Source organism: Anomaloglossus baeobatrachus, chromosome 3, assembly GCF_048569485.1.
Source record: "Anomaloglossus baeobatrachus isolate aAnoBae1 chromosome 3, aAnoBae1.hap1, whole genome shotgun sequence".
Classification (NCBI taxonomy): Eukaryota; Metazoa; Chordata; class Amphibia; order Anura; family Aromobatidae; genus Anomaloglossus; species Anomaloglossus baeobatrachus.
Window position 1 is genome coordinate 62,667,237 of NC_134355.1, and position 16,518 is coordinate 62,683,754.

A 16,518-nucleotide genomic window follows, 5' to 3' on the forward strand; every position below is an offset into this window, starting at 1 on the left:
GTTCTGGCTATACAATGTCGTCCTCCACACCCTTCTGGGTCCCTGGACGGAACGCAGCCTGAGGATACCCCTATGGAGGATCCTTCTGAGGTAATCCGGGCACATGCTTCACCGGTTGCAGGGATCAGGAAAAGAGCACACGGCCGGGTGTCTCCGGCACTCTCTCATGGCCCCCATGGCTCTCCCTCGGGAGCACACAGGGCAGGCTCTCCCACACGCTCCACGACTTCTGAAGAGCTGGAGGAGGGAGAATGCTGTTTGTACCAGGAGGATTCCTTGGTTTCATCCTCTCCAGATGATCAAACTGCAATAGACTCCCTCACAGCAGCAGTCAACCAAACTCTGCATGTGGAGGATCCCCCATCCACTACCACTGACCATGCGGTCTCCTTTAAGAGGGCAAGCAAACCCCGAAAGGTTTTTGCTGATAACCCAGAGTTACAGGTTATCCTCAAAAAGCAAAGGGAGAAGCCTGACAGGCGTTTCGGTAACCGAAAACTCATGGAGTCCCGGTACCCTTTTGCCTCACCTGCCCCTAAGAGCTGGGCCGATCCGCCCTCGATCGAGTTCCCCACCCCCCCCCGGTCTCCCGCCTTGCCACAAAGACGCTCCTGTCTTTACCCGATGGTTCCTCCATCAAGGACCCGACAGACAGACAGGTGGAGCACCTCGCCCGCTCTGTTTTTGAAGCTGCGGGTTCCTCCCTCTCGCCCTCCTTTTCCTCTGTGTGGGTCGCAAAGGCGATCTCGGTCTGGGCAGAATCCCTTAACACTTCGCTTGAGGAATCCCAGTTCCCTCATACCTTCACAGAGGTAACGTCCAGCCTCTGCCTCTGGCCAGGCCATCCCCAGAATTCTCGATTTTTCTGCAGGTCGGCTCTCAGTTCCCTTAAAGGGCAGGTCTCAGCGCTCTCAATCTTCTAGCAATGCCGCCTGGCTCAAAAACCGCAGGTCAAGACCTTCCTCCAGGGCGTTTCCCATCTAGTTCCCCCGTACAAACGGCCACTGGACCCATGGGACCTCAATCTCGTTCTGGACTGTCTCCAGAGGTCCCCCTTTGAGCCTCTCAAGGAATCCTCCCTTGCTCTTCTGTCCTGGAAGGTAACGTTCCTGATGGCAATTACGTCCATCAGACGGGTTTTCGGAGCTAGCAGCACTCTCTTGCCGCAAGTTTTTTTCTGATTTTTCACCAGGACAAGGTGGTTCGCCGCCCCCTTCCGGATTTTCTTCCAAAGGTTCCTACCCCGTTTCATTTGAACGAGGACATTGTTCTGCCTTCCTTTTGTCCACACCCGGTTCATAGGGTGGAAAGGTCTCTGCATTCGTTAGACCTCGTCAGAGCTCTCAGATATTAGATATCCAGGACAGCCCCCTTTAGGAAAACGGACTCTTTGTTCGTCATTCCTGAGGGGCCTAAGAAGGGACAGGCCGCTTCAAAGGCGACTTTGGCTCGCTGGATTCGCTCTGCGATCCAGGAAGTCTTCCACTTGCAACTCAAGCCCATTCCTAGTGGGCTGCGTTCTCATTCCACGCGAGCAGTTGGCGCTTCGTGGGCCATTCGGCATCAGGCTTCAGTGGAACAGGTGTGTAAGGCTGCGACCTGGTCTAGCCTACATACGTTTTCAAAGCATTAGAGTCCATACCCAGGTTTTTAGCTGAGGCAAATCTGGGTAGGACAATTCTGCAAACGGCAGTAGAGCACCTTCTCTCAGTAGGTGCTCCAGGCTGTCTGGGACTGGTTCCTAGTACTTGGGTTGCGTTGTATTGTTTTTATTTTTCCCACCCATGGACTGCTTTAGGACGTCCCATGGTCCTGTGTCCCCCAATGAGGCATCAGAGAAAAACGGATTTTTGTGTACTCACCGTAAAATCATTTTCTCTTAGCCATCATTGGGGGACACAGCACCCACCCTGTTGCCCTGTTGGGCCCTGGTTCTCTCAGTACCTTATTTGGTTATGACTCTTTTTTTTTCTCATGTTCCTCTGTTGAGGTAAGCTTTTACTGGCTTTTTCTCCTACTGCTTGTGTACTAAAACTGAGGCTGCCTGGCCCGGCCAGGGGGTGTATACTGCAGAGGAGGAGCTATTCTTTTGCATCTACTTAGTGTCCTCCTATGGATAGGCAGCATAACACCCATGGTCCTGTGTCCCCCAATGATGGCTAAGAGAAAACGATTTTACGGTGAGTACACAAAAATCCGTTTTTTCTTTTCTACCATTTTACCCAACTTGCATTTTTTTTTCCCGTTTTTGAGCGCATTTCATGGTATAATGAATTCTGTTTTGCAAAATTAAAAACTGTTCTGCAAAAAAACCAAAACCCTCAAGTTATGGTTCTTAAAAGAAGTGGAGGAAAAAATTAAAGTGCAAAAGTGGTAATTGGTCACAATGGAAAGTAGTTAAAAAAATAAATAGTTTACATGACCCCTAATCCTGTGTTTTGGTCATGGCGTCAAGAGAACACACCAATTCTCTTTGCATGTCCGTATTAGTAAATACTTACATTTTCTATAATTTCACCAACTTTGGAGCTTTTTTTTTCATCTTAGAACTCTGCGATGTGCATCTCTTCTGTTATTTCTCCTGGAATTGTATACTGTATTTTCTTTATCGTTCCTTTGGGAGACCCAGACCTTGGGTGTTTAGCTTCTGCCTCCAGAGGACACACAAAGTACTACACTTAAAAGTGTAGCTCCTCCCTCTGAGCTTATACACCCCCTGGTGAGCCAGTCCCAGCCAGTTTATCGCTTTGTGTTCAGGAGGCATACATCCACACATGCATTCTCATAGGGTGGCTTGTCAATCTTCCCAAATCCACTCTGACTCCGACCCAGAGTCTAACGTACCTAGGGATGCAGTTCGAGACTTTGCCGGCACTTGTGAAGTTGCCCTTAAACAAACAGCTGTCACTCCAGTTGGCGGTGCGCTCTCTCCTGAGGCCCCGCCGTTATACCCTCAGGCGTCTGATGCAGGTGCTGGGTCAAATGGTGGCGTCCATGGAGGCTGTTCCCTTTGCCCAGTTCCATCTGCGCCCCCTGCAGCTGGACATTCTCCGCTGTTGGGACAAGCGGCCTTCCTCCTTACACAAGTTAGTGGCTCTGTCGCCACGGACCAGGAGCTCTCTTCAGTGGTGGCTTCGGCCCCTCTCCCTGTCCCAATGGCGCTCCTTTCTGGCCCCGTCCTGGGTGATTCTCACCACGGATGCCAGTCTCTCCGGCTGGGGAGCGGTATATCTCCACCACAGAGCACAGGGCACTTGGACTCCGTCCGAGTCAGCCCTTTCAATCAATGTGCTGGAAACCAGAGCTGTGCTTCTAGCTCTCCTAGCATTTCACCACCTGCTCGCGGGCAGGCACATTCGAGTCCAGTCAGACAACGCGACAGCGGTTGCCTACATCAATCATCAAGGCGGGACACGCAGCCGCCTGGCAATGACTGAGGTACAACGCATCCTTCAATGGGCGGAAGACTCCAGGTCCACCATATCCGCAGTCCACATCCCAGGCGTGGACAACTGGGAGGCAGATTACCTCAGCCGTCAAAGCGTGGATGGTGGCGAGTGGTCCCTGCACCCGGCAGTATTTCAGTCGATCTGCCGCAAATGGGGCAATCCGGACGTGGACCTAATGGCATCCCATCACAACAACAAAGTTCCTGTTTACGTGGCTCGCTCCCACGATCCTCAGGCCTTCGCCGCGGAAGCTCTGGTTCAGGACTGGTCCCAGTTTCGTCTGTCCTACGTGTTTCCCCCTCTAGCTCTCTTGCCCAGAGTCCTGCGCAAGATCAGAATTGGAGGGTCGTCGAGTCATCCTCATTGCACCGGACTGGCCCAGGCGAGCTTGGTATCCGGACCTGCTCCATCTGTCCGTAGAGATGCCGTGGCATCTCCCGGACCGTCCAGACCTACTCTCGCAAGGTCCGTTTTTCCACCCGAATTCTGCGGTCCTCAAATTGACGGCGTGGCTCTTGAGTCCTGGATTTTGACGGCTTCTGGTATTCCCCCCTGAAGTCATCTCCACTATGACTCGGGCTCGCAAGTCTTCCTCCGCTAAGATCTATCACAGGACTTGGAAAATTTTCCTGTCCTGGTGTAGGTCTACCGGCCATCCTCCTTGGCCATTCTCCTTGCCGACTCTTCTGTCTTTTCTACAGTCTGGTCTGCAGCTAGGACTGTCCCTCAACTCCCTCAAGGGACAAGTTTCGGCTCTGTCAGTTCTGTTCCAGCGGCGTCTCGCTCGGCTAGCTCAGGTCCGCACCTTCATGCAGGGCGCGTCTCACATCATTCCGCCTTACCGGCGGCCCTTGGATCCCTGGGACCTTAACTTGGTGCTCACGGTCTTACAGAAACCCCCCTTTGAGCCTCTTAGGGAGGTTTCTTTGTATCGTCTTTCACAGAAAGTGGCCTTTCTGGTTGCCATAACCTCTCTCAGGAGAGTCTCCGATTTGGCTGCGCTCTCCTCAGAGTCTCCTTTTTTAGTCTTTCATCAAGACAAGGTACTAGAGGTGGGGAGACAAAAGGCGCAAATAGGGTCTTACCCGATATAACTTTGAATGATGAAAAGGGAAAAAATACACTCACCTGATATGGTTGTGCCAGTCACAACTCCTTAGATCGCATGTGAGTGTCAGCGTGGTTTAAAGCAGCGGCCCCGTGAATAGCAAATATATATATATATACAAAGAAGGGAAAACTGGTTTTAGCCGCGCTAAAAAACCACTGGTGCAGGATTAATGAAGAAGTTTCTTTTTTATTTCAGCATTTCCAACGCGTTTCAGAGACAAGGACCGTCTCCTTCCTCAGGGAAAAAAGAAATCCAACTTTTCTTTCTTTTTTCCCTGAGGAAGGAGACGGTCCTTGTCTCTGAAACGCGTTGGAAATGCTGAAATAAAAAAGAAACTTCTTCATTAATCCTGCACCAGTGGTTTTTTAGCGCGGCTAAAACCCGTTTTCCCTTCTTTGTATATATATATCAAGACAAGGTGGTTCTCCGTCCGACTCCGGACTTTCTTCCTAAGGTGGTCTCTCCTTTCCACCTTAACCAGGACATTACTTTAACTTCCTTCTGTCCGGCCCCTGTTCATCGCTTTGAAAAAGCTCTACATACTCTAGATCTGGTGCGTGCTCTCCGGATCTATGTGTCTCGCACCGCTGCGCTTAGGCGGTGCACCTCTCTTTTTGTGCTAACCACAGGTCGGCGCAAGGGCCTCCCTGCTTCTAAGCCGACCTTAGCCCGTTGGATTAGGTCGACCATTTCAGACGCCTACCAGAGTACACAGGCGCCTCCCCCGCCGGGGATCAAAGCACACTCGACCAGAGCTGTCGGTGCCTCTTGGGCTTTTAGGCACCAGGCTACGGCTCAACAAGTCTGTCGGGCTGCCACTTGGGCTAGCCTGCATACCTTCTCGAAGCACTACCAAGTGCATGCTCATGCTTCGGCAGATACGAGCTTGGGCAGACGCATCCTTCATCCTTCAGGCGGCGGTCGCCCATTTGTGAAGTTATGTTTTGCCTACTTCTTAGTTTTTCTGTTTATTTCCCACCCAGGGACTGCTTTGGAACGTCCCAAGGTCTGGGTCTCCCAAAGGAACGATAAAGAAAAAGAATTTTGTTTACTTACCGTAAATTCTTTTTCTTATAGTTCCGTCTTGGGAGACCCAGCACCCTCCCTGTTGCCTGTTGACAATTTCCTTGTTCCGCGTGTTTTCACCGGCTGTTGTCTCCGGTTGTTCCGCCTCTTGCTCTGTTCTACTTGTGGGTGGCTATTCTCCTTCAGCTTTTGCACTAAACTGGCTGGGACTGGCTCACCAGGGGATGTATAAGCTCAGAGGGAGGAGCTACACTTTTAAGTGTAGTACTTTGTGTGTCCTCCGGAGGCAGAAGCTAAACACCCATGGTCTGGGTCTCCCAAGACGGAACTATAAGAAAAAGAATTTACGGAAAGTAAGCAAAATTCTCTTTTTCCGGCATATAAGACGACTTTGTAACCCCTAAAAATCTTCTCAAAAGTCAGGTGTCGTCTTATACGGTGGTGCATGGTGCTGCATGAGCCCATTGTTTAGTAATGCCCTCCTACCGGTCCCCTTCTTACACACAGTGAACATTATTCTCACCTGTCCTCCGTTCCCGCGATGCCTTCAGCTTCTTCTGGCAGACCGCAGGCTCATAGACCCCTCCCCGATAGCGTCCTGTACACAGGACCACTGCCGATATTGCTTTACTGCAGTTGAATGCTTTGCAGTGCCATAAAGCTTTCAACTGCAGTAAAGCGCTGACCGCGGCGGCAGCCCCGTGTACAGGATGCGATCATAGAGGAGTCTATGTGCCTGCGGTCCGCAAGAAGCACTCCTCCATGATCGCATCCCATAAACTGTGCTGCTACTGTCAGAGCTTTACTGCAGTTGAATGCTTTATGGCACCGCAAAGCATTTAACTGCAGTAAAGCCATGACTGCAGACAGCAGCCCGTGCATCAGACGCTATCACATGGGGTCTATGTGCCTGTGGTCTACAAGAAGCAGCTGAGGACCCCCTGGGAACAGAGGAAAGGTGAGAATAATGTTTATTGTGTGTAAACACCGGCAGAATAGGGGACCAGTAGGAGAACATTACTACAAAGATGGGCAGATTACTAAACAATGGGCTCATTACTGCAGGGAACATTACTAAACAATGGGCTTATTACTGCAGGGAACATTTTTAAACAATGGGCACATTACTGCAGGAGACATTACTAAACAATGGGCTCATTACTACAAAGATGGGCAGATTACTAAACAATGGGCTCATTACTGCAGGGAACATTACTAAACAATGGGCTCATTACTGCAGGGAACATTACTAAACAATGGGCTCATTACTGCAGGGAACATTACTAAACAATGGGCTCATTACTGCAGGGAACATTACTAAACAATGGGCACATTACTGCTGGAGACATTACTAAACAATGGGCCCATTACTGCAGGAGACATTACTAAACAATGGGCACATTACTGCAGGGGACATTACTGAACAATGTTACTGCAGGAGACATTACTAAACAATGGGCATGTTACTACAGGAGACATTACTAAACAATGGACACATTACTGCAGGAGACATTACTAAACAATGGGCACATTACTGCAGGAGACCTTACTAAACAATGGGCACATTACTGCAGGGGACATTACTAAACAATAGGTACATTACTCAGGTCAGCTTACACTCAATTATATAAGGTATATCCCAAACTGTATATTTTAACTGGAAAAGTTGGGGGTCTTATACGCTGGAAAATACAGTAAGTATAGAAGGACATTGTCACACCCTTCACCTCATGCGTGATGTGTGCTCCTACACACCGTGTTTTCAGTGCTGGCAATATCAGACTGAGCAGGGACGTGCCTTATTGACAAGCAGAATGTCGCCCAGTGGCCAATTTTCTCATACATTTCCAGGAGGAATAACACAAGGACAATGCAGAACTCTCAAAAACTGCTGCAGAATTGTTTATAGGAAATACAAATATGTAGTAAAGCAGCTGTTGGATTGCTGTAGCCTCACAGTTAGCACGGCCCACATCAGAAAGCAGGTCAGGGATTTTGGAGTAGTAATTGCATTTATTGATACCGTAGTTTTCATTTTCGTTGGCCAAAGCCAATCTGTGTCCAGTTATATCACCTCCTGCTTAAAAATCCCATGTCGGCTCATCCTGGACGAGCGTAATTGCAGCTTTGTGAGTATTACCTTGTTATCCTCCATGTGTTTGATTTCCAGTGCCGGGCGCTCGCTAAGAGATTAACATTGGCAGAAAAATCCAATCAGACCCTAACAGAAGAAACCAAATCGGCCAGTCTGAGCATCAGCAGATTGCAGGTAAGGGCGGCCAGCTGGCAAGATCGTGCCACACTCGGCCATTTATCTCTCACAATGACCATCCGGACGGAAGACTATCGCTAAATACAAAGGGCACCCGCGCCCCCAGTGCCCCCCATTGTATGAGCAAGGTGCCAGTAATGTCAGGGAAAAAAGACAAATGGCTACTGGTAAACTGCACACATACAGTGCCGATGCACCACACTTAACCCAGTAAGGACTGACCAAGTTTTTGGTTTTAATTTTTTCTATATAATATACTTACTTTTTTTTAAGCCTCCTGATTCTCTGGTCTCAGTGGTAATTTCACATCGGCAGTCTGCATCGCGGCCTCAGCCCAGCCTCACACTATGCCAAGATCGACAGCACAAACCGCTACAGCAGTGATGTCACCCTGTTGTAGCCTGTGCCGAGACTGGTCAGCAGTGGGACACCAAACCCAGAGAGGGATGGGTTATACTTCAACATTTAGGGAAAAATTACCATTGTCTTTTTAAAGTCATGCCCCCTGGCTGCCATATAAACCTATACTCAGCAAATGCATCACCGTGCCGTTGAGCTGAGAGTAACTTTTTACGTGTAGTGATGAATGAGCACTGCCATACTCAAGTGCTTGGTACTTGTAAGGAGCAGTTGGATGCTCAGATGTGCGCGACTTGAGTACCCGAGGGAAGTCAGTGGGGGGCTTGAGCATTTTTCCTGGAACTCTTCCAAAAAATGCTCGAGTTCCCCATTGACTTCCATTATACTCGGTACATCCGACCTTCCAATTGCTCATTATGAGTACTGAGCACCTGAGCATGGTAGTGCTCGCTCATCACTAGTTACAGGTACTGAGCACCCGAGCATGGTAGTGCCTGCTCATCACTAGTTATGGGTACTGAGCACCCGAGCATGGTAGTGCTCGCTCATCACTAGTTATGGGTACTGAGCACCCGAGCATGGTAGTGCTCGCTCATCACTAGTTATGGGTACTGAGCACCCGAGCATGGTAGTGCCCACTCGTTACGAGTATCAAGCACCCAAGCATGGTAGTGCCTACTCATCACTAGTTATGGGTACTGAGCACCCGAGCATGGTAGTGCCTACTCATCACTAGTTATGGGTACTGAGCACCCGAGCATGGTAGTGCCCACTCGTTACGAGTATCAAGCACCCAAGCATGGTAGTGCCTACTCATCACTAGTTACGAGACTTAGCACCCGAGCATGGTAGTGCTCGCTCATCACTAGTTACGAGACTGAGCACCCGAGCATGGTAGTGCTCGCTCATCACTAGTTACAAGTACCAAGGACCCACACATGGTTGTGCCCGCTCATCACTAGTTACGAGTACAGAGCATGGTAGTGCTCACTCATCACTCGTTATTTGTGAACTCCTTAAATTCCAGTGTTGCTTCTGGTTTTTGCAGAGATGTCCGATGTATCTTAGAGATCGGTGGGTTCAGGTTTAATGAGTAAGTTTGGATTTGATGGCAGAGTTTCCAGACTTTGTAGTATCGGATGCCTGACTAATACCATTTCACCACGGTTTTCAATATTTGCTCACATAGTGAGAGTGATTATGGTATTTGAGTGGTATTTTTTCCCCTTCCCATGTGAATGTGCCGTGGATGGTGTCACCATCACTAATCACAGCCATTGTGGATCTGCTGCCAGCGAAGTGTCATCGTTTGGAGACGAGAGCGTCATTGATTATTTATCTGATCATTAACACAGATGAAGCCGTCTATTCACAGCATTATTGCTGAGCTGGAAGAGAGACATTGAACGCAGCTCCGATCTCGCATAAGTGAGTTATGATTGAACCGCTCTCCCCCATGACACTCGCTGCTGCTGATCACTTTCCTCGCCAGAGAAATGTAGGCAACCTATGGAAAATGCTAGTGAGTTCTGTGAATATCTGTACAATATAAATCCTATACACCTTTTTGTATAAATGTATCCTGTAGCCTGTGTGTGGCGCTCTTTTTATTTACCTTCGTGCCTAAACTGCCTCTAAAGGACACAAGTGTGCATCACAAATTAGCTCCAAACTTCCATGTTGTTTGATTCCAGATTTTTAACCCCTTCCTGCTGCAGTCAATTTTTAATTTATTTTTTTTCCCTCCCCTTCATCAAGAGCCGTAACTTTTCGTTATGTATTTTATTTTTTTCCATCCGCACAGCCATATGTACATTGCCGGGTGAGATGTAGTTGTGAATGACACCATTCACTTAAAAAACTTGAACATAATAATTTTTATTGTTATATAGCACTAACATATTCTGCAGCACTGTACATACATCAGAAACACTGTCCCCATTGGGGCTCATAATCCAGAGTCCCTATCAGTATGTCTCTGGAGTGTGGGTTGAAACCGGAGAAGCTGGAAGAAACCCATGCAAACACGGGGAGAACATCCAAACTCCTTGCAGATGATGTCCTTGCTGGGATTTGAACCCAAAACACCACTGCTGCAAAGGGAATCTGTCAGCAGAGTTTTGCTATGTTATCTGACTGCAACATGATGTAGGGACAGAGACCCTGATTCAGGTTATGGAACTTAGTTTACTGGGTGGATCAGTTGTGACCGAGTCACGGATTTCTCTGCTGGATATCTAGCAGAGCTCGAAATACTGAGCCCTGTATAACCTCGCCCACACAACTGACTAGCAACTTTCTGCTAATATACAGTGTACGCAGAAAACTGCCTGTGATGGTGGGATATGGTGTATCATGTTGTGTAGTTTCGTATTTTGCGCTTGGTTCACTGTCCATTATTTGTATTGCTTTTGTGTACATTGTATTGTCTGCAGGGTTATAACTCCTTAAAGCACTTCTGTCCCTAGGTGTGGGGGAGGGGGCCTGGAATCCCCCTAACCTCTTTGCTTACCTCAAAAGTCAGTCTGTTTGAGAACTTCAAGAGTGAAGCAGGAAGATTGATCCTCTGAGGGAAAAGCTGCGGCTCCCCAAAGAAACCTGGACATTTATCGCTTACTGGATTATATTCGTATTTCTTAACTAATTTTACCCTCTGTGTGGTGGATTATGTTATGGACCGTTTGATTTGCTTGGAATAAATGTTTATTGGATTCTTCAGCCATCTTTTGCTTTGTTGATTGTGTGATATGGGAGAAAGACCCCGTCACAACTGGTGGCAGCGGTGGGATCAACAGGGCACAGCCCAATGGAGATCCACCCACAGAGTGAGTACAGAGACTGGACCACATCTAGTCTGCAGGAGAGAGCCAGAGATCTGGGCCTGAGCAACCAGGGACTGAGTAAAGAAGACTTAATTGATCTACTGGTGGATGCAAGCCAGTCCACCTCCTCCCAAATGTCTGACGCACAAGCACTGGGGACGGGGATCCTTGCCCCAAAAAGCCAGTGGGTGGTGTGGTTTGAAGAAGAGATGGCAGTTCTTGGCCCGATGTATCTCAGCAGTATAAGGAGGAGGCTGCTCGCCGAGCACAGAGGAGACCAGAAGCAATGGAGTCCGACACAGCGCAGTTGTTATCGATGTGGGCAGCCTGGGCTTTTGCAAAACACTTGCCCTGCAGGTCGATTTAGGAATGACCTTGCACCAAATCGACCTGTTCATTCTCTACAGCCAAACACAAAGGGGGAAGAGTTCTCACCCCTTCAAGTTGACTTGCCTAATGACTCTCGCGGTAGACCACTAGAGGTTTATGGGGTGCGAGACACAGCCCCGAGTTCCAATTACCATCAAAGTAAGCACTTACAGGAGGTCGTGCTGGATGGACAGAGAGTTATTGGATTTTGTGACTCTGGGGCATTTCTCACAATAGCTGATCCCCGAGTGGTTCGGCCAGAGGCGATGCATCATGGACCAGGGATTGTTATTGAATTGGCTGGAGGACAAAGGAGGAATATCCCAAAGGTGACTGTAGATCTGGACTTTGGCTTTGGGGTCAAGCAATGTGTGGTTGGGGTGATGAGCGGCCTGCCTGCAGATATTCTCCTAGGAAATTATGTGGGAGATCTAAAATGACTTTTTGTGGGTGCAGGAAACACAGTTTGAGTGAAGGAGGACACAAAGGGAAGCTTGTCCTTCCAACCCTACCGCTGTACAGGAGACTATTTACAGCTTCTCCATCCAATACAAGTGTGGAAGCCAACACCAGAATGCTGATGGACTGTCCCGACAAGAAGAACCATAGACTATCCACAGCTGAGTAGCATGGACTTAAGTGAGATGGCCAGAGGTCTGTGTAGACCTCATGGCATACTCACTTATTCAGAAGGAAGGAGAGGTTATGATGGTGGGATATGGTGTATCATGTTGTGTAGGTTCGTATTTTACGCTAAGGTCACTATTCATTATTTGTATTGCTAGTGTACATTGTATTGTCTGCAGGGTTATAACTCCTTGAAGCACTTCTGTCCCTAGGTGTGGGGGAGGGGGCCTGGAATCCACCTAACCTCTTTGATTACCTGGGGGAATGAGTCAGTCTGTTTGAGAACTTCAAGAGTGAACCTCTGAGGGAAAAGCTGTGGCTCCCCAAAGATACCTGGACATTTATCACTTACTGGATTATATTCGTATTTCTTGACTAGTTTTACCCTCTGTGTGGTGGACTATGTTATGGACCGTTTGATTTGCTTGGAATAAATGTTTATTAGATTCTTCAGCCATCTCTCGCTCTGTTGAATGTGTGATGGTAGAAGGACCCCCGTCACACTGCCAAACATTGCCGGACCTGTGGTTGGACTAGGAGGCATGGGACAGCTTGTCCTGTACTGATTATCTCCTGCTAATAAAACACTGATTTGTATTGAAACAGCAACTCACAGCCTAGGAAGTGACACATTGCTGGAGTCAGAGTCTCAGCCTCTACGAGAGATTATAGAACAAAAACCTTTAAGGAACTTGAAGGTGCGATTGTCTGTTATATGTGCTGCAATAGAACTGTATTGGAGTACATAACTAATAGGCCCAAATATCTATCCTGGGGGGATACAATAGGTGCCCAAAATGGGGTGCCCCCGGGACAGTCCTGGAGTGGGAGATGGAGTCTGAAGAAAAGCAATGCTGAGGCTGAACTACAGGGTGTGATGGAAAATCGGGTGCTTTTTGTGTAACTTTCTCAAGGAAATACGGACCTTGCTGCAGTTGCCCCCAGAATGATGGATTGAGGACATTAGTGATCTGGCCATAGAAATGTAGTCAGGACCTATGAGACCGGTGAGGATGTGATGGAAGCAAAACGCAACAAAGGGTCACGGCCAGAAGGAAAAGAGCAGGTACCAGTCAGCCTGAGGGGCGAGGTCGGAAGAGCATCAATCAGGAGTCAAAACGAGAGACCGTAGCACAAAAATTGGATGGGTTCTCCCTTGAAAAAGGCCAAACTCTTTTGGCAGGGACTGTATCCAATTGCAGTGATACAAGGAATATGAGGTGAGTAGCACGAGGCGGCATATCTGGGTGCGTGGATGGAAAGATTACGTGCACACTGGACTTCCACATTCAAGAGAACGGAGCTGCAGTACCAGACACATCCTATGGATAAGGGTGGCGCTGTTAATGAGAAACAAGCAGATCCATTTTTTGCAATCATGGACAACTCCTCTCTCAACAGCAGTTATGTAATTGCACTTTAAAGTTATCCGTCTATTTTCGGCTGGAAACTGGCCCGCTTCTCCTTGCTCGCTGTGTTGACACCATGCCCGATAAGTAGCGGCTCTTTGTAGCCAGACAGTTTTGATCTCATGCTAATTCCGTCACCATGTAGAGAAGAATATTAGAAGTCTCCGCTGATTTCCTCTTTGGTTCTTACATCAGACCCGATCGCTTTATAGAAATGTCTTCTAAATAGCATTTCATTTTTCCTCTGTGTATTCTTGCCTTTCATCCTATTCTCCTCGCTTCTTATCTGCTCTCGTTCCCTGCGCGGCTCTATTCCTTGATGACCTTTATGTTGAAGAATACAGATTGCCATCAGCGCTGCTCCAGTCTCGTGTTTTGGACATGAATAATGTAGTCTGCCATTTGTGCACTGTCAGGAAGATGCATGGACATTTTAATAACAGCGGAGTGTAAAGAAGAGTAGAAAGCCTTTTCTGTTTAGCTTTTATCCATTTTGGTTTATATTAATTGGATTATTTTGTTTGCAATTTTGATTTAAAGTAAATGTTTTTTTGTTTTTCAGGGTTTTTCTTATACTATGTTGGGAAATTCTGTGCAAATTTATGAATTGTTGATATTTTTTTGAGCAGTTGCAACTCCTCTCTTGCCTGCGCGCTCCTCTCTTGCCTGCGCTCCTCTCTTGCCTGCGCGCTCCTCTCTTGCCTGCGCGCTCCTCTCTTGCCTGCGCGCTCCTCTCTTGCCTGCGCTCCTCTCTTGCCTGCGCGCTCCTCTCTTGCCTGCGCGCTCCTCTCTTGCCTGCGCGCTCCTCTCTTGCCTGCGCGCTCCTCTCTTGCCTGCGCGCTCCTCTCTTGCCTGCGCGCTCCTCACTAAAAGCAGCTTAAAGTGGACTTGTCACTTGTCATCAATATATCATTTTAATTTTTTTGCCATATTCATTATAACAGCGACATTTACATCGGGTAAAAATTACATAATTACGGCAAGTGACTGGTATTCCTTAGAGCAAATGGTATATATTTTTATTGAGTTCAGTGTATATCCATATGTAGTAAGCTCCTGAATATTTAGCCCATTTCCAAAAATTACCTTTAAAATCTGTTTTTAAGCATCAGCAAAAAGTGATCTGGCGTTGTCATTTTGAAAAACTGCTCTTAGGAGACTTTGGAGAAATGGCCCATATCACTGGTTCCACCGGTAAATCAGTGTATTCCCGAGATGTTAGTTGTCCTAGAGGAGTCTGGGTATCATACATTATGCCACCCCACTCCATAATACCACGAGTATGACCAGTGTCCCCTTCTAAATGCATTTTAATACTGTTGACCATATGGTCTGTAGACCAGTCTTCAAATATCATTGCATCGAAGACAGAATTGGTACTAGTTGCTGAAAAGGATAGATGTCATGACAATGTTGCGTTTGCAGATCGCAGGATCTCTTTAACATGAGTGGGTTTCTTTTAATTTGGTGCTGGAGGTGTCAAGTGTTCCTTATTGATTCTGCTGAGAATGCAGTTAGCTATAATCTCAGCTGCTGCACCTTTATTTAAATTCTCACATATGGCTCTCCCATATGCCAGTGATAGTTCATTCTATGCTTACCTGTGAAGAAGTTGTCTCTAGATAAAGCTGGTTTCTTTCCAGTAGAGGTGTTGGGGATCCCTCTCTGGAGAAGATTTGGAGTTCTTCTCTTGTATCTGTCTGTCTCCACACTTTCTTGTACTTTACATTAGTAGTAAGACTAATGTCTTGCCTGCCTGCTCACTAGTCAAGGGTCAACCAGGGAATAGGAACGTAATCGCGCACGGTGGAGAAGGACTCATCTAGGGATGTTGGGTTGCTCAGGAATCAAACACAGATGAGGTGGTGACCCGTCTCCCTATCGCAGGGGCCTTCCTTTACATCTTCCCTCATGTACCCTCCTGTTGTGCTGTATGCCATGCATTCCCTCACCCAAGTGCAACCATAGACCTCTATTCCAGGCTCAATTGCCATCTTGCTTTGCACGGTGATAGCCTTTGAAACTTGTAGCGTGAGGTCAGTGAAACACCTGTAGCTGGACGTCTGGCTTTGTAGCCTATTGTCATTCAAATGCCTTGTGATTTGTGTAGACCCTGTGTGACACCTTAGGTTTGGTATATGATGTCCAATTTTACTTGCAGCACAAAATGTAGTACAGCCATTTCTCCAAAGAGTTCAAAGAACAACACCAGGTCTCATGTTGCTGGTTCTACTGTTGTAATCCTGCGTGGCCTAAACTTGCTGACATGGCCTACAGCATCTCCGGACTTGTCTCCCATTGATCGGCAACTGCAAAGCATCTGCCAGCAGTGGATCTTGATGATTTCCTGATGTGCATTCAGTGAGGCACAACATTTCTCAGATAACCATCAATATCCTCATTATTAGCAGCCAGGGCTGTAAGTGCGGAGAGTCCTGCCCGTGGAGCTCATACTCAATACTAAATAAATTGAGATGTTTTTAAAATAGTGTCTCAATTTTTCCTTTTTATAAAGAACATCTATCCAGCCTATATTTTCCATAGTTTTATGACTTTTTCTTCTTTTTGTTGTGTTTTCATTGTTGAGTGTTTATTAGGATTTTGTAGCCTCATTTAGTATAAAAGAAAAAATAAAATGGTATTTAAGGTGAATATTAACTTCAATCCCTTTGTTTGCTGATACTTATTAGCAGACGACGTTACTGGAGCAGGTGATGGCTGCATTTTCTCTTCTGTGTAAGCTCAGTAAATGTCGGCTGCTAGGTCTGGTGGCATCTGTGCTCCGGTGCCATCATCACCTCTGATTCAGTTCCCTGCACTAGAACTAGTCTGTAAGAATTTGCTTGTTAGATTTGTTTTATGACCAGTAGGGGGCAGTACACATTTTAGAATAGATTTTGTCTCTTGTGACTATGAAAGAATAGTCGGTATGGCAGAAAAAAAGACATCCAAAATCAAAGCTGCTGCACCAATCAGTATTCAGGCTTTGTGCCCATGTAGCGTTTTTATGTGCTCAAAAAACAAAAAAAAAAAAGCATGTGCTATTTGTGCGTTTTTGCGTTATTTCATGCTT

The 16,518-nt window shown here is 47.3% G+C and overlaps 1 protein-coding gene across 2 annotated transcripts in view; it reads left to right on the forward strand.

Annotated features, from left to right (window-relative positions):
- The window catches only part of PPP1R21 (protein phosphatase 1 regulatory subunit 21), a 187,801-nt gene that overhangs the window by 145,063 nt on the left and 26,220 nt on the right, over positions 1–16,518 (forward strand). For both annotated transcript variants that reach the window (XM_075339212.1, XM_075339213.1), the window contains one exon: positions 7,757–7,855. In XM_075339212.1, coding sequence (XP_075195327.1) covers positions 7,757–7,855 — 99 coding nt within the window. The remainder of the gene's footprint in view (positions 1–7,756; positions 7,856–16,518) is intronic.